Here is a 17,894-nt window from a genome sequence, read left to right as displayed (position 1 = left end):
AAGCAGGTCTGTCTAACAGACTGAAACCCATCTGGACCTGATCTTCTCTGCAGCACCACGGCTCTGCTCCACATGCTGCCTTTGATACGACTCAGCTCACAGCTGGACTTGATAAAACTAGAGGTTTTGTGGTACGTAGGTTTATGTGTGTGTGTCTGTGTGTATACGTGCTTGTCTGTATGTGTGTGTTTGGATGTGTTTGCAAGTTTTTATGTGTGCGTTTTCATCTCACACTGTGTCACTTCCACATCGTCTAGTTGCAAACCCCCCACACCTACCCAAACACACACACACACACTCCCACATGCTTTCCATTTAGGTTTTAATTTCCCTCCTTCTCCCCTTTTCCTTTCGTCTGTTTAAACAGCCGGCAAGCTGCCTGTAAAAGCCCTGATCTGTTTACATGATGGGCTGCCTGGTGCTAGGCTGTTTAATGCACAGTCATAAATTATACAAGAATTCTGCAAACTGGGAATGAACACCATACTGTGGCTTCAACAAATGCCAAAAACCTGTTTCACATAGTTTGGTTCCGGGACACCCTCGGACTATAGAAGAACTGGACTTTTTCCCCCACAGATAAGAGGAAAACCCTTACAGTCACAATGAAGCAAAAATCCCTACATGTAATATTCACATTTAGTAATAAATTAGCCACATATAATTGATTATTTCTCTATAATGTAATTAGAATATAAAGCACATTCCTTTTACTTCCTGGAAAATAAGATCTTGTCTGTCACGGTGCTCTAGTCACTGTATATAAAATACTACCATTGCAGATTGTATGTTAATCAATGACTCACTTTGTATGATTGTTATCAGCCCAGCACACAAACTATTAAATAGTACCTCTAAGCATTAGAGTCATGTTTTGCATGGAAATACGGTGAATTATAGACATGACACACAATCCAAACGCTGATTCCTTGAGACTTTTTATCTTGACCTTTTACCAGAGTTGTACCTTTAGGGATCAAGAGAGAAAATTGTCCCAGGGTCCAGTGAGAAACTACAGTGCCATGATAAAGCATGGCTAATAATGAAGAAAAAACACTCACTTTGAATAAAGTAAAATACAAGAAAAGATCATTAACAGCAGTTAATAATGTGTACATATTCTGACTTATATGAATGTGAAACAAGACCTAAAGGATGTGAAAATATTTCCCTGACAGTCAGTAGAACTAGTTTTATCTGCTTTGAATGCAATTTGCATCCCATATTTACATATGTGTTTCCTCAATTCTGATGAAAACGTATATCTAGTATTAGCATAAATAAACAGATAATAGTGACAAGTGAAGTCCAGCCTTAAACTATGTTCACATATGTTATCTCCATCATCTCTTACACTTCAGTTTTTATTCAGTGGTCACAACATCATTCTCTGAAGGCCTGAAACCAGAGACTGTGAGGGTGACGTCATCTGTGGCCCAACGCTGAGCCTGAGAGACTCTGTGCACGTATGACAGCAGCAGTGATTTACTGAAGGTATGGGAGGAGATTAAGTGGGAAAGGGTTCATACCTGTAGGCAGCGAAAGAAAGTCACACCAGGCTGCAGCCACTGAATTTGCACTTTCATGAGGCGAACAGTTTATTGCGATTCCTAAATCGATAGAGAGGACATGTGACAACGTTCAACATGTACAAGAAAATGTCAGCTTTATTGTCTCTGTCGCACTCAAAAGAAGGATTTCATTTTTAAAGACCCCCTTCAGACTTGTTACAAAACATAATAAAATACTACACTTTGATAAACTTTGTAACTTCTGTAATACTGCAATCTGTACAAATCCCTACTATTACTCATCGGTCACATACTATGGCATACATTTAATTGACCTAGGCCTACCTGTCTCTATATTGTATATATGGTATTATTATAAGGTACATACTTAGGCTCTTATTATATTTCTATTTTTTATTTATTTCTACATATATGTACATACCTATATATATCTATTCTCTATATATTGTGTTAGATATTGTAATATAATTATTATTTCTATTCTTTAAAATTTTGTGTGTCTGAATCTTAGAATGACTTTACTCTTTCTCCCTCATTGAAAGCCAAAATCTCTTAATATGCAAATATTACAGTCATAAACTGACATTTAAGGTGAGAACAGAGGAACATTCAGCAGATGGATGTGAAAATAGCCTCATAATGTTAAACTCAATCTGCAGAGTGAAGCGCAAACATGCAAAGTGAAGTAACATTAGGCAAAACCCATTTGAGTGGAGGGGGACTTTAATAAATACATTAGATGTATCATTGCAGGATATATTTGAGCAAACAACATGTTGACCCAAAGACAGAAAAGTTTTGATAGAGCAAAGTAAATACACTTGCATCATTAGTCCTCACTGGCAGCAGTTTGTGTTGACGCTACAGATTAGTGCCTTTGTTCCTTGTATGATTCTGATCATTGGGAGAGAGCTGATCCTGCCAAGTACTGAAATGTGAAGTGTGCTTCACGAGTAAGTAACAGATTGACATCTTCCTAAGGAGTCTCCGAAGGCCGGTGCTGAAATATTATACGTTATATCCCTTGCTCCTCTTCTCCTCCGCTCACGCAGAACTTCAGTCCAAATTGGGAGCAAGAAGACTGGATGTGGCACAAAGGGACTCAAATTCTTCCAAAGAGGAAACCAAACAGCTCCCCCCCACCCCGCCAACAAAATACAGAGAAAGTGGCAGACAGGCGGGGGTGATGGTATTCAAATGATGTCCTTGGTTGTCCATTAAAAACAGAAGAGTCAAAACAAAACAAAAGGGCTCCATGGGACAGCTCAGCCAGAACCCTCACGCAAATCATCTGCTGTTGACACACACACCACCTCATGACCATGAATACACTCTTTAACACCCTCTCCTGACGCACACACACGCACAACCACACACACTGAGACTAACCAAACTAACCAAATGCGCATATACACACACATTCAAATAGCGCACGGCCCAACAAAACACATATGTTTGCATATAAGCTCACACACACACACACACCAACACACACCAACACCAACGCTCTTCTTGTGGTAAGTGGGACGAGAGTGGGATCACTCCATTTGTCGTCCCACACAAAGCTGCTTGTTCAGTCATTATCTGGGAGAGCCTCTTCTCTCCTCTACAGGCGAGATGACCGGGTCACAGATAAAATAGCCTCTTTTCCCTCATGTCACTCCCTTCTCTCTCTCTCCTTCCTCTTTTGTAAACAAAGCTCAACCATTTGTTTTAGCCACTAAAATCAGAAAGAAATGGGACATTTGCAAACCAAATGAGGCTTGTATGGCAGGTTCTTGTACCCCATCCAAAGCAGAGGCTAATTGTGTGCTTCTTCTCTCTAAACAAATGACTGGTAGAGAGAGAGGGAGGGAGAGAGAGTTTTGAAGTGAATGAGGGGATGGGCTATTTGTTAAGGAAATCAGGAGGCCAGTGAGCTCATGTGCAATTATCCATTTGCCTGGTGACTGTTGCTGTCTGATCACTAAAGCAGAACACAAAGTATCCCTGAGAACGTTTGGGTCGGTTCAGAAACACTTTATAGAAACCTACAGTATCAAGACCTCTTCCCTTAAGTGGGACTATACTCTCTAACTATGTAAGCCATTAATGGTTACCTCGAAGTCCTAATCCTATAATAGATATATCTATATATATATAATCCTGTTAGTCTGGGTTAAAATGTGCTGCCAACCTGACCTTAAGAGGAGTCTCTCACAGTGGTCTGAGCTATATGCAACGTTGCTATTCCGTGAATTGAAGGTCCTTTGTAGAATGCTGTTGTTGTAAGAAATAATAAACCCTCTCAACATTACTGTACATGTCATCTCCTTTTGTTACACTGATAAAGGGATAAATGAGAATAATAAGTGAGAATAGCAGCTTTACTTTTAAAAAGTAATCCTATACAACTACTAATTACCTGTTAAAAAATGTAGTATCACAATATTAAAGTTACCTAACCTGATTTCCAATACTTTTGAATTACCTCAATACCAAACATGCAAATACAGACAAGAGAAAATAAATATAAGACGACTTTTACTTCTATAAGACAACAGAACAACGTAACCTTAGAAAAGCTCAGTGTATTTTTATAAATCTTACATTTCATCAAGCACATTCATGCAATAGCCTATAGACCATTTACACAACTTGTTGTTCAAGTTCAAGTAATGGTGAAATGTCCACCCAGTGAAAACATCTCACTAGAGGCCATGATAATAAATTGGCAACTGCTTCGCTGGAAGTGGTGTTGTAATGTGCTTGGTCATATATTGTTCTTGTATTTTATTAAATATTACTGTAATTTGATTTTGTCTTTTTGATGCTGATTACACAACTCTTTTACACGTAATCCATTACTCTCTGGAGAAAAGCCAATACACATAAGACTTAACACGTTTCAATTTCTAGGCAAAACATCTGAACAGCTTTTTATTCTCTCGTTATCTGTGCAGTAACAATTTGTGTCACTAGTAAACAAGGGTGTGTGAATATTATCCACACGGACCTTTCATGACTGTCAAACAGCTTCCTTTGTCTTATGTCAAAGCTCAAAAGTAGGTCTTTAAACTCTTTGTGAGCAGAGAGCATTTGGTGTTTTTTGTGCAGTTAAATTTTAATGATAGTCGTGATACTGTATCATTCCAAATAAATCACCGAAGTGCAGAAAAAGCACCAACAGGAAACCATGATCGTTTTCTTTGCTCATAAGAAAAGTAGTTTAAAAAGCTTCGCTGTTCTTTGGGGCAAAGGAATGTGATGTTACACTGTGCTGCTTTCTTGGGCAAGTAGCCATTTTTGGAAGGATTATTTCTGAGTGATGAGTGATCGGGTCCACAGCTAACTCACTGCACCTTGATGTGTGACACACTGCTGACTGGTGACGTAATATCGGAAGATCTTTTATCTTTTATAGAAAGCTCTGAGGTGAGAAATGACATGTGCTTAGGTGTGGAAAAGACGTCACTTGGTGGATGCAGATTGTGTGAAGTAAATATGAGTAACTTACTGAACTATTATCCAAATGTGATACTGGCCCGACAGAAGCTTCCCTTTGTGGGTGTGGGGGTGACAGTCGTGTACTTTAGTTTTTGCTTATCTGTTGTTTTCGAGAACTGAGAAAGCATTAAACCACATATATATAACGATTACCTCTTTTTATAGGAACTCGGGGGATGTAATGTAACATGCAGCTATTGTCTCTGGTTCTGCTTTCCATTTCCACACATTGTGTCTGAGCTCAGGTTTCAGGTGCATTCAGGTGAAACTACGAGGACCACATTTACACACTTTTACTACTACATCTGGAGAAAAAATAAATAAAGAACAAAAGAACTACGTCAAATTAATTTTCAAGTGATGAAGTGACGACATCCGAGCCCTGAAGAATTTGGGGGAGAACATATGAAGAAGACGGGGGAAGAAACAAAAATGTGCTGTGTGCAGTGTTTGGGATATTTCAGGGTACATCACATAGAAATCATTAAGAGAATTTAAATGATAGGAAATCAACAACCATAATCCAGGCACTCTGCACCTCTCGGGACAATCGACAACCTAGTTTTTCCGTATCCTAGATTGTAAACATACAGTGGAAATGTGAGAAATAACCTATACCTCTGAGCCTCAGAAATTTTCAAAAGTTCAGGGTTTGCCATGTCTCTTTTGTAATGGAAATCCACCATATATTCACACATCTGTGCTTATGTTACTGTAACCATTTGGCAATTAAAGATTATTTTTAAAGTGTATATCTTATATATTTCTTGAAGTAAGAAAGTACCAAGAGATAGATGTTCAGAGAAGAGGGAAATGCTTTACCTTTAAAATAAGCCACTTATTCTTACATTTTATAGCTTATAATAAAAATCTGTGTTATTGTATTTAACCATCACATGAGCATCATTTAAATGACAAAAAGAGTTCAACATATACCGACCAAATTAGTTAAAGAGCTGTTAACTAAAAAAGATAAAGAAATGAGCACATTGCGGTACTTAGTCAGATGACACGGACCAAAATACTCCAGATGACCCGGCACAGGATTTCTGTTTTTGTTGCGGCTCTGAATGCACTTAGCTAAATGTTATGATTGGCTTACATTATGAGAGAATCTGATTGGTTCAGCTCAGGGGGGGAGGTCAAGACAAGTGTTAACAAACACAGAGACTAAATGGGATAAAAACTCATACACACACACACACACACACACACACACACACACACATAAGTATGGCTGCACACACACACGCCACTGTGATTAACAGTACCACCCACTGTATAGCACCTGTGTGTGTGTTTGTGTGAGAGCTGGGAAAAGGTCACGACTGGTCACAGTCAGGAGTCTCTCATATGGACTGGATCAGCCGCTGCAGAGGTCAGAGGTCACAGGGTCAGGGGTTGGGCTCTCCACGCCAATCACAGGCCAGGGTGGAGCTGAGGGGGCTTTTTCCCTGTGAACTGAGCGGTGTTTAGACGGGATAAGTGGAGCTCGGAAAACCCAGAGTCTGCTTTACAACCCAGTTTCAACCGCCTCACCCTTCATGACGTGGTCCCTTTAGCACATCTGTCGTCAGTCACATAGTATTTCATCAGTTGATATGCTGGTGAGGTTCGTCAGACACAAAAATACACGACTACAACTCCAGGACGAGTGGTGTAAGGTGTCATTATTCCGGCTGAAGCTGTGACTTGTGCTGTATAGGCAGTTCAAAGGGGGATTAATAAATGAGGACATCTTTTTATTTCCCTAGATAACATTATTCATCATTGTTATATTGGTCCTAAATTTTAGAGGAAGTTTGAGGTTCCCCCACTGACCTACTGACCAAAACTACAAACAGTCGCTATCTGCTTTGTGGAATATGGATGTTGGAGCCAAATATATTATCATCATCATCATTGTGAGTTTAATATGTCTATCTTTCCCTATAGCATAATCACCAATATTTGTGCACAAAGTGAGCATATTAAAATAATGTATTCACTTTTCGGCACCTAATGCCTTCTCTGCTTTCTTTCTTTGTGTGCTGCTGACCTGTTTTGGGGAACCTTTGTTCGACTTTTTCTGTCTGGATTTGTGTGCTTGGATGATAACCATTCTGTGAACTTTATTACCCCAAATCAGGATTTCCCCCTGGCAAGTTTCTCGTCTTTGTATAGAAATAGTGTATAGCAATTTTGAAGTGACATAACCAGTACCAGGAAAGACCTCACGCTATTCCATTAAAGTGGCGGTTTTGGGTTTGTCCCTAGACTCTTACGTCTATGAGTTATCTTTGTGGCTCGCTGACTGTACTGTAGGTGAAAACAGCAATAAACTGCTTGAAACATGCAGCGAGAACTAGATTGGGGACGTAATTAAATTGTGTTTCTTTTAAGAGAAGTGGAACACAAAGTGAGTTCAATTCATACTAAATACATGTGCACAGTGTATATTATTACGTAGACACAGAGGAGAGGAAGAGAGAGATTTGAGTTGATTCACCATGACACGTGTTAGGAAGGTTCACAGCAGCTACTAAGAAAGACAGTATGTTTCTGTATGTGTGTGTATGTATGTGTGTACGTGTATGTGTGTGTGTGTCTGTGTGTGTGTGTGTGTGCATGCACATCTTCAACCCTGCTCCTGCTGAGCCCACGTTACTTTGATTGACAGGTGAGACTTGCCTCACGGACCGCACTGCCCGCCCTGCGCGCCTCCGGAATGGTAGCTCCTTGCTACGCTCTGATTGGCTAGAATCCGCGTAGCTCAACCAGGTCAACAGACTCGGGGCAGTTTACAGAGCGGCTATTGGTCAGCTCCGTAATCTACATTAGTGTCCCCACGTGGAGCGGCGGCTCTGATTGGTCCGTGGTCGTTTTGTGGGCCGGCCTACAGTTTCGGTTAGCTGGGAGCGTGAAACCGCGTGAGAAAGTTGCCATTGAGGTAAAGCAGAGCTAGACGGTGGACTGTTGCTGCCGCTGTGGGAGTTGTTGCTATCAAAACTAACAACATCTTTCCTCTTTTTTGTTTATATCGTGAAACCTATTTTGGACGCAGGTTTTTGCATCCAAACTCAGCGGGGAAGTAAATATTTCTGTTTTTGTTGACTGTTCAACCGCCAGCTAGCGACCGCGGCGAGTCAAGTGGGAACTCTTCACTGCAATTAACTTGTGTTGGATTTGTTTCTGATGCTCCGACTGACAGTTTGCGGCTGTCGGTTTGAGGGTCTACTGGCTTGAATGTGTTCTCGTTTGTTTGCTCGCCTCTCTGTACTCGGAATACATCGGATCCTACACAAAATACAAACCCCGGAGTGATTGAGGTGGCTCCAGTCTTTTTTCATTTCTCACCTGGTTCTTACTCTCCTCCTCCTCCTCCTCCTCCTCCCCCCTTAGCTGCCTCCAGCTAATGAGCCGTTTCCCGTGTTTTTCCGGGTGATTTACGGCCGCGCTGCCGGCGGAGCGGAGCGGAGACAGAGAGGAGCGGGGATTCGAATCAAACGGTCGGCGAACTCGGAGGGAACCGTCGGTTTTTGTTTGAAATTAACGACCGTTGGTCCGAATAATAACGGCGGATGGATTCGTCTCCGTGACTACGAGCACCCCGAACCCCCACTGTACCCGCATTTAATCCCTCGAAGCGGGTTTTTCTTGTTTTTTTTTTTTTTTAAAAAGAAGGAGACGGTTACATCTTCCCGGAGATAACAATGTTTCCCCAGGGGCGACACCCGGTAAGACTCTTTTCCCTCCCTGCTTTAACAGTCTAACAGTCACCTGGCTGTAACCCGGGTGTCCACATTACCTCTTTGTCTGACCCGCGCCTCTTGTTGTCTTTTTTTTTTTAGCCTTTATGCTGAAGCACATGTTCAAATTTAAAGCTCTTTATTCTCGTTAATTGGGCTCTGCATCTTCCCCCAGAAGCAGAATGGCATTGCAGATATAGTTAGTTTAATAAAACAAAGTTGTTGACATTACACGTGAGCCTGGAGAGGAGCAGATGCATATTGTTGGCCATATAATGAGGCACTATGATGTTAATAATCCCCTGTGTGTGTCTGTGTGTGTGTGTGTGTGTCAGACGCCCCACCAGGCTCCAGGCCAGCCCTTCAAGTTCACCATCCCAGAGTCACTGGACCGCATCAAGGAGGAGTTCCAGTTTCTTCAGGCACAGTACCACAGGTGGATAAAACAAACACACACTCACTCAACGCACAGTGGCCAATTTCCTCATTGTCATCTGCGCCCTAAGACTAAAACCTCACCCTAACCACAGTCATTCCCCTTACCATAATGAACAAAACCCCAGCCCTGGCCTCATACTAACCCATAAACCTGGATTAGGTTCACACACACACACACACACACACACACACACACGCAGCAGACCCAGGCATCAATGTTAGTGCTAACACTGCGGTAGGTCTAAGTCTTGGTGATGGGTGAGAGCCAGAGGGTGGCGTGTGGGCTCAGGGTTTCATAAATCACTCCTTATTTTCCCCTCTGTGTGTGTGTGTGTGTGTGTGTGTGTTGGGAGTACGTGTGCAGTTGTGTTTTTCTCTGCTTTGTGTATATGTACTGCTATTACTTATTTGTGTTGTCGGGGAGGGTTGGCCGCAACAGGTGAGAAGCTACCGACCTAAAAACAGGCTGCTTTGTTTCCCATCCTGATTCACACATGCAAAGAGCCGGGTTAAACCAAACAGCCTACGGCCAACGGACGGTGGTTGTAATAATTCGCCAGAAAGAACCGTCTTCTCCATTTCACTTTCATTTTTCTTGAAAACCAGCTGTGTGCTCTGCTCTGTTACACTTTGTGTTTGCATTTTTTTTTGGGTGCTTTAATTTAAATAAAAGAAAAGAGGGATCACAGGGAACGTTAACCTGTCTGCTAAGTTGTATGCTTCACCAGTGTTCGATATGTATTGTAGGAAAACTTGTGTGTGTGTTCAACATCCTCATTGTTTATTCTCAGTGCGAGCAGATGTTTCAGACAGAGGACAGACAGTCATACATCTGTCTATGTCCTAAATACTTGTTGATATTCATTGATCTGCACTGAAACTTACTGTAAAACCAAAACAACTAAACTCATATATAATATATGTATGTGTATATATTTACGGGCTTGGATTGAATGAGATCAAATTTGTTTAACTTGAGTTTTAAGTTTGTGTATTGTTGTTTTTCAGTCTCAAGCTGGAGTGTGAGAAGCTGGCCAGTGAAAAGACGGAGATGCAGAGACACTATGTCATGGTGAGATCTGGTGTGACGCTCATACACACACCACACACACAACACACACACACACACACAACGTCACCTAGTGAGGCTTTTGCCCCGCTGAAGTGTCCTTGAGGAGGATGCTGAACTTTCATCTTTCCAAAGGCTGATGAATGAAATATTTTATTTAAAGATTACGTAATTACTGTATCATCTGAACAAAGGGAGGAGGTGTAATAAGAAAACTGCACAGCACATTTAACGTTACACCTGTTTTTGTTACAGTTTCCCTTACTTAGACATGCTAATGGATCTGCATCTGAATGCCTGTTTTTTTTTTTTTTTTGTGTTCTCGGCTTTATTTAAAGGCTCAGAAGCCTTTTTACTTATCTAACACAACCTCCTCCGCAGTACTACGAGATGTCTTACGGCCCAATCATCGAAATGCACAACAGTTATGTGTGCTTTAATCCGCCTGCCTCTTCTCTGCTCTCTCTCCTTCTCTCTGCTTCCTGTTTGTCTCTCTTCCTCTCTCCCTCTTTCTCTCCCTTTCTCATGGCAGGGTTTTGATGTATTTGGTGTGTGTGCCTGTTGACGTGCCCTCGTGTGTGCGCCAACGCATTTGTGTGTGTTCTACTGTATTCCTGTGTGTGTGTGTGTGTGTGTGTGTGTTTATTCGTGATCGATGGGGCTCTGTCTCCATTTCCCCAGTTAGGGCCGGCCGCCTGAGCCCAGAGGCAGGATGAATGGCTCTGTAGATTGATTGGTGCTGTCTAGGGGAGCGGCCTGCTTTATTACATTAGAGGGGCAGGGCTGGGGAGGGCAGAGGAATCGATCACGGTGAGACCGGCAGAGGAGAGACAGTGGAGCTCTCCCTTTTAGAAGCAGGGAGGTGAAAAACACACCAACACACACTTTAGTAGGGCAGACGCACAAGTGTGCAAACACAAAATGCAGAAAGGACACTCAGCTATTGTGATGTAAGGCAAGGACGTTAACGCACAGACATGAATAATGTATCCAAACACAGGGATGGGACAATTGAACACACGCACAGTAATGTACACACAAACACAGAAAGTCAAACGTGTTTATACATGAGTGCATACGTGGACGCATTGAAGGGCAAGCGTACAGTGTAGACACATGGGTGAGGGAGGGAAACTCTCTCTCTCTTTCTCATGGACACAGACACACATTTCCCCACAGGAGCGGTGCATGGCTCAGAGCGTTTACCAGTAATTACCACAGCTATCGACCAGTCAGACCAGAGGAAATTGGAGGTGGATTGGCCTGGCTGCTTCACTGAGGAGTGGGGATGCTTCCTCGACTCTCTTATACTCCCTCCCATTAGGTTTTGTTCTCCTTCTCCTCTTGTGTTATTCTCCTTTTACACCCCAAGTTCTTCTCTCCCTTTCTTTCCGCCCTCCTCAGTCTCCATTTAAAAGTATGGGATCTCTTCTTCTTCCTTGTGCTACACCCCCACCCCCCCAACCATCGCTTCTTTTTTTCTAGGCTCCTCTTTCGTTTTATGTCCATGTGAAGCTACTGTTCTCTCATTGTGAGGGCGATGCATCTCTTCCTATTGTCCACACACACACACACACAGACTAACACACACACACTAAAACTCCAGGGGAGGTCATTAGCTTGGGGCTGCAGTTGTCAGAGCAACAAGCTTCTGTGGGCGGGGGGTACGGGGGATCCACAACAACCCACCTCCTGCTGGGAAGGTACGGGTTTGTGTGTATGTAGTGTGCCAATAATGCTCCAATTATATGTGTAATGGAAAGCCTGTTCTGTTAGCACACTTCTCTCTGTATCCTCAACTTTTTCTTTACCCACTCTCTCAATTATATCGATATCACAGTGTGGGCGGCGCACCAAATCTTCAATGTTGTTATTCAGGACACATGAACTTTTGCTACCTTTATTTTATTTCCTCCAGATATTCTTGAGTCATAATTTGTAATGATGCCTCACTCGGGGGTTTGCAGCTTCAGGTATTTGTGGCCTTATCTGTTTGATCCTTGTTAGTTTTGTCAGTTAGCTTAGTTAGATTAGTTGAGCTGACCTGATCGTAGTTGTTCAGACTATTCATTAGTGAGCCTTTATACAAGACTAATTATAGGCTTACAACTCGGCTTACAACTCGGGATTCTCAGAAAGGACTTGCAGGTAAAGTCTGCCTGACATTATACTTATTATAGTTCTATTCTAGGCGAAGCAGTTACTGGTTTTAACTTGGACACTCCTTATGGATAGGCTAGTACTTTATTTAGCTCCTCTAAGTACATAATTGGCTGAATCAGGGTCAGTTGTTCAGCAAGCTAATAGGTCTGTGTGTGACAGAGGTCCAGTGAGGGGAAGTCTCCACCGTGTGAGCTGTTCATGAGTTATAGTTATATATAGTTATTAACATAGTGGCGATATCAGTCGGTAATATCTCAGCAACTACTGGATGGATTGAGATGAAATTCTGTACATAGACATTTTCATTCCCACTTCAGGATGAATTGCAGTTAACGTATCCCACAATTTACAATCTAACATCATCATGAAGTCAAAAATTTTAATTTGTCCAATACTTTAGTTTTTGATCAGATACATTCCCATCATCATCATCAGCTGCTAATTATCTAACGCGAGCATAGTAACAGACTGAACTAAGATGTGTTCGCATTTAATTCAAAGCAGCATTACGCCTTAAAGAGCCGCTGGTGTGGCTGTAGACTCTTTTAATGACAAAAGAATTGCAGCAATATCCACAAGTCTCTTGCGCAGCTGATTCTGGAAGGAAGCTGACAAAGTAAGTAAAGTTAGAGCAACTTGTCTTACATATTCTCACATCCGGTGAAGTAATTGTTGCGACAGTAAAACACCAAACACCCATAGATTGCCGAACGTCCTTCAGCTTGAGGACTGTGTTTTGCTCTTGTCCACTGAGTTTTGAAAAGTGTAATTAGTTTTCAACACATAATGATAAAAAACTTTTTTCCGAGGTATTCGCAGAACAACAACACGTAGCCCTTTTTAAGCCTTCACTGTGTATCTATTTATGTGGGATGTCTGATGAGCCATTACTACGTTTCATGGCTCCTCCAATTCCCTCTTCACCCTGGCCTTCTTCGTATCAATTTGATTGGATGATATGTAATATGAGTCCCCTTATCTGATTTGGTGCCACTGTGGGGGTATCTGGTTTCAGCCAATTGTTGCCACCTCCGGGGGTTTGGGGGGCAGGCGGATGTGTTGGCATGGATACTGGGGGAGAGCAAATGAAGTTAGTTGCTGATGAGATTATGGTGAAGTGCTGATGGGAAAAGGGACAAGAGCACAGAGGATAGAGAGAGAGAGCATAAGAAATACAACAGGCAGGAGAGAAACTTGAGCTCATGCTGACGATTAGAAAGGAAAATCTCATTGTACTGCGTGTGTGTGTGAGCGATGCTGAAAATGGCACACACTGGATTTGTGTGTAGAGAGAAGTGGATGGGTGTTGTATCATAGACTGGTTGGGGTTTCTGTGTGTGTGTGTGTGCGTACGCTTGCCGTGGAGGCGGCAGTTTCCAGCGCGTTTGTGTGTGCGCTTGTATTACTTTATTGGTGTTACTGAACAGCTGTCTTTTCTAAATGAATGTAATTATGTTATTAACAATTAAGTCTCTTTCTGTCTCCGTGTGTCTCTTCCTCCATCAGACGGAGATTGCCAAGAGACTAAACACCATCTGTGCACAAGTCATTCCCTTCCTTTCACAGGAGGTAAGTATGTGCGACTTTGAGCTACAGACTGTTTTTTATGCCGTTTATACACTTCGGCTGTCTCTGCTAGCTTTACTCATAAATCAGCCTTCTTACGTTTTGTCTTTAGCAACATTGTGTGTGTGTGTGTGTTTTGCAGCATCAGCAGCAGGTGGTCCAAGCAGTGGAGCGAGCAAAACAGGTGACCATGGCAGAGCTCAATGCCGTCATCGGGGTACGTGGACTGCCAGGTCTTCCACCCAGCGTGTGTATTCCTCTACTTACTCTTTATTAAACTGTATTTAAATCAACTGTATCTGCATTCCTGTGTGTACTCTTGGTCCAGCATCTCTTTCATATTTCGTCAGTAGTGTCATTTAACCTCTCAGATGCTTTAATGCCTCACACAAGTGGAAAATGTGTAGGTCAGCAGGGCTAGTGTTGCTGAATGTGAAGGAGCTGTGTCATAGTTACACTTGAACAGGTGTGTAACTACGATAGTGTAAACGATAAGATACAGCTTTTTTTCATTATTAGCTTGTATTGTAATAAGTACATATGTAACAAAGACATAATTCAAACACAACAGCCGAGCAAATCAAAGTAAGTCAAACATTTTTTTAGGGTTTTATTTGAAACCTTCAGAATCACTACTAAAGCAAGTAAAGCTGTGTGTTTATAAATTACACACCTGCACAAAAAAAAACTACATTGATTTGACAAGCATAAAACTACACTGTTTTAAAAGAAATGTAATTATTTCTATTCCTTGATTACTAAACCAATCTCAAGGGCACAAATATAAATAAATATATATATATATTCACATATGAAAAGAGTTTAAACCCAGTAGAGAATAGAGGATTTGAATCAGTGGGAGAAGTCTGATGGGAGGTGTTTATTGAAAAGATGTCGTCAGCCTGTGATGAATGATGTGCACTGACTGGCTTTTCAGACCTGAGGAGGGATTGGCACGGTGAGTGTGAAAGGAAGTTAGAAAAACATAAACCTTTCGCTTGCGGTTTCGCTCTGATGTTTGGGTAAAAAGAGAGACTTTTTGGGTGGGATGAGGTGGTAGTTGAGAATACCCTGATTTATAGGAACCCTTAGGGGGCTTGACTGGTGGGAGGTGAGGCCAGGGGGTTGAGTTGAAGGGGAATGTGGGAAAGGGGGGGGGTCTTTATAGCTTTAAGCTTAGCAAAAAAGTGGGCAATGGGTTTGGATGAGTTAAATGTGTGGTGGGTTGTTAGTTGGCGTGGACGATGGGGGAGTCTGTGTGTGTTCCGGATTGGGGGAGAGGGGATCTGGCAGTTGCAGTTTTGAGTTTAATTGGCAGGGATTTTCAGTGTTTGTAAAAGGGGGGGGGGGGGGTCCACGGCGTTGCCCTTACACTCCCCTCTTCCCCTCTCCTCCCGTCTCCCACGCCAGCCTGTCATTCACCCCGTTTGTGAGTTAAATGAGTGTAATGAAGCATGTTGCCCCTACCCCTCTACACACACACACACAAACATCCCATGATAAACCGGGCTCCCCTTTCCTCCACCAATACTTCCCCTCCATTTACTCCCATCAGGGGTCCTGTCTGTCTGTGTGTGTGTGTGTGTGTGTGTGTGTGTGTGTTTTTGCATCTGTATGTGTGTGCGTCTGGATGTAGCAGAGCGTGCATTTCTGTTCTCCCCAGAAAACAACAGGCAGAGGGTAGGATGGTTGAGTGAGTGTGTGTGTGTGCGCCTGCCTTGTTTATCTAGACTCTGTGTACGCATGTTAGTGTGATCAAGTGTGACGTGTGGGTGTGTTTATTTTTGATTGTTTGGCAGGCAAACCAACTCTGGGAAATTGAGTGTGTGTCCGTGTGTACAGGCAGGCATGGAGGTTGAGGCTAAAAGACTGTTTTGTTGTTTTGCTTTCATTCATCGGGGCAGGACGCAGAGAGTGAAGGATGGATAGAGGGGAGAAGAGAAGACGGGGGCTCAGGAGAGGGGGAGTGGGTTAGTCAATTAGGTGAGATAAAAGTCGGTTTGACCTTCAGCACTCCTTCCACCCCTGCAGAGTCGCCTCCTGTGCCCCCCTCCCTTCCCCACTCCTCTCCCTCCTTCCTCCTCCCCTCCCGGTGGCGAATCAGTGAGCTTGGATTCCCGCGGCTACTGTCTGAGGAGGCAATAATGATGTTTTGGAACACAAAGGCATTTCACGCTCAGACGAGCGCCTGATTTGGTGTGAAAGAGAGAGCAGGGCTGCCAGCCAAACTCTCTCTCTCTGACCCTCTTCTTTCCCTCTCTCCTCCCCTCTCTCCTCAGCCGCCTCACTCCCTCACAAGACCTGACAGTGCAGGCAGCAGCTGGGGCTCTCAGCTCTCTCCCCCCACTTCTCCGTCATTCCTCCTTTTCCTCCCCATCTCCCCCTCCCACCCCCACCCCCTCTCTTCTACCACCACATCCTCAGGCTCTGGGCTGTGATCCCAGCTGTCAGTATTGTTCAGTGTTTGACCCCAGAGGGAGGAGGGTGTGTGTGTGAGGTGGTGTGTAGGGGGAGAGGATGTGTTCACCGCCTTGAAGACTGCAGCAGCTTGTTGAGGTGGTGTAAACCCAGACACCGAAGAAACAGCCCCATCTGTTGAAGACGTGAATAGGGCCATAACCTCTATTGATTAGGTTACAGAGTGCTATTGATCTGTACATATTGGTGGCTCAGTTTCATTCACTGATCAGTTTTAAGTGTCTTTTCTCTCAACTCAACTAACAACTTTGTTCTCTTTCTATATTTTACCTCTTGTCTTCTAGCAGCAGCACCTGTCCCATAACCACGGTGGTGCCCCTGTGCCCCTCACCCCTCACCCTGCTGGCCTCCACCCCTCTCAGCTGGGTGGTTCAGCTGGTCTGCTGGCTCTATCAGGAGCGCTTGGTGCTCTTCCTCCACATCTGGTGGGAAAAGATGGTGGTGATAAAAAGCCCCACATGTCCGGACCAGACTCTCACCCTGCAGGACCTGAACACCACAGAGGTGAAGAAACACACTCACCCTCCACCACCTGAAATACAAAGAGGAATTATCCCCCATTAGTTGGCTGACGTGGACGTTTATGAAAAACAGAATAACAAAAAAAGTACAGTTCACTTTTAAACCAATGGTTAATGGTGAAGTCAAAGTAGTTTGAGCTGCTTCAGAGTCAGTTTTCTGTGTGAACGTTCTTATTTATACATATAATTAAATGTAGACTTCGTATTTCTAACTCATTCTCCTTCTTGTCTATTTCATTTTGCTTTTTGCTCTGCTGAACACCCAACCCTGTGACCTCAACCGCATGTACGCATTTCCAATGGCAATAGAGCGAGAGCCCGGCACAGTAAGTACTTCCTCTTTCTGCAGCAATGTTTACTGTTCTGACAAACCACTCAGTTTATTTTCTTGTCTCTCTTAAAGGGATAGTTTGGTTTTGGGGAATGTGACTTTGTTCTTAGATGCAGTTTGACTTTTAGCTCAACAGTGAGATTAGTCCGTCTTAGCTCCGTTGATAGACATCTACAGGACGAGTAGGCTCTAGTCAGGCTGTAGGAAAAGAACAATTTAAACTGTCTGCCCTAAGTAAACTACAGTGAGTTTACATATAGCATTTCCAAAAAATCTAATTGTTTGGAATTGTACTTAAGGAATTATCTACTGTAGGAAAAACATTCCCAGAAAAACATTACATCGCTTTAATCCCTTCTGTTCAACCAAGGTCATCTTTGGCCAACCACGCAGTTATGTCACATGTATTGGTATTTTATTGAGAATATAGTATCTAAAGAGTCACAGCACTCTTTCTTAAGTCCCATTAAAACTTATATCCCAGTAAAGTCTTGCTGTTGCTGAGGCAGGCACATTTCTTTCATTTTAATAGTATTACTTGTGTTTTTCTTTCACCCAATTTCCCCTCAGGGATCAATGAAG

At 42.9% G+C, this 17,894-nt stretch overlaps 1 protein-coding gene across 2 annotated transcripts in view; it reads left to right on the top strand.

Moving 5' to 3' along the window:
* The first annotated feature begins 7,950 nt into the window (after positions 1-7,950).
* The window catches only part of LOC118325951 (transducin-like enhancer protein 1), a 20,499-nt gene continuing 10,555 nt past the window's right edge, over positions 7,951-17,894 (top strand). The window contains exons 1-8 of one of the 2 annotated variants that reach the window (XM_035658820.1): positions 7,951-8,734; positions 9,082-9,182; positions 10,193-10,256; positions 10,635-10,682; positions 13,923-13,985; positions 14,125-14,229; positions 16,748-16,964; positions 17,291-17,307. In XM_035658820.1, the coding sequence (XP_035514713.1) occupies positions 8,711-8,734; positions 9,082-9,182; positions 10,193-10,256; positions 10,635-10,682; positions 13,923-13,985; positions 14,125-14,229; positions 16,748-16,964; positions 17,291-17,307 (639 nt within the window). In that variant the 5' untranslated portion in view covers positions 7,951-8,710. Of the gene's footprint in view, positions 8,735-9,081; positions 9,183-10,192; positions 10,257-10,634; positions 10,683-13,922; positions 13,986-14,124; positions 14,230-16,744; positions 16,965-17,290; positions 17,308-17,894 lie in introns of both variants that reach the window. The other variant, XM_035658819.1, reaches the window with a different exon arrangement.

This window comes from Morone saxatilis, unplaced genomic scaffold (genome assembly GCF_004916995.1).
Source record: "Morone saxatilis isolate NCDOM2014 unplaced genomic scaffold, NCSU_SB_2.0 Contig16, whole genome shotgun sequence".
Taxonomy (NCBI): Eukaryota; Metazoa; Chordata; class Actinopteri; family Moronidae; genus Morone; species Morone saxatilis.
Note: the sequence above shows the minus strand (reverse complement) of the source record. Positions and strands in the feature narration are given on the sequence as shown.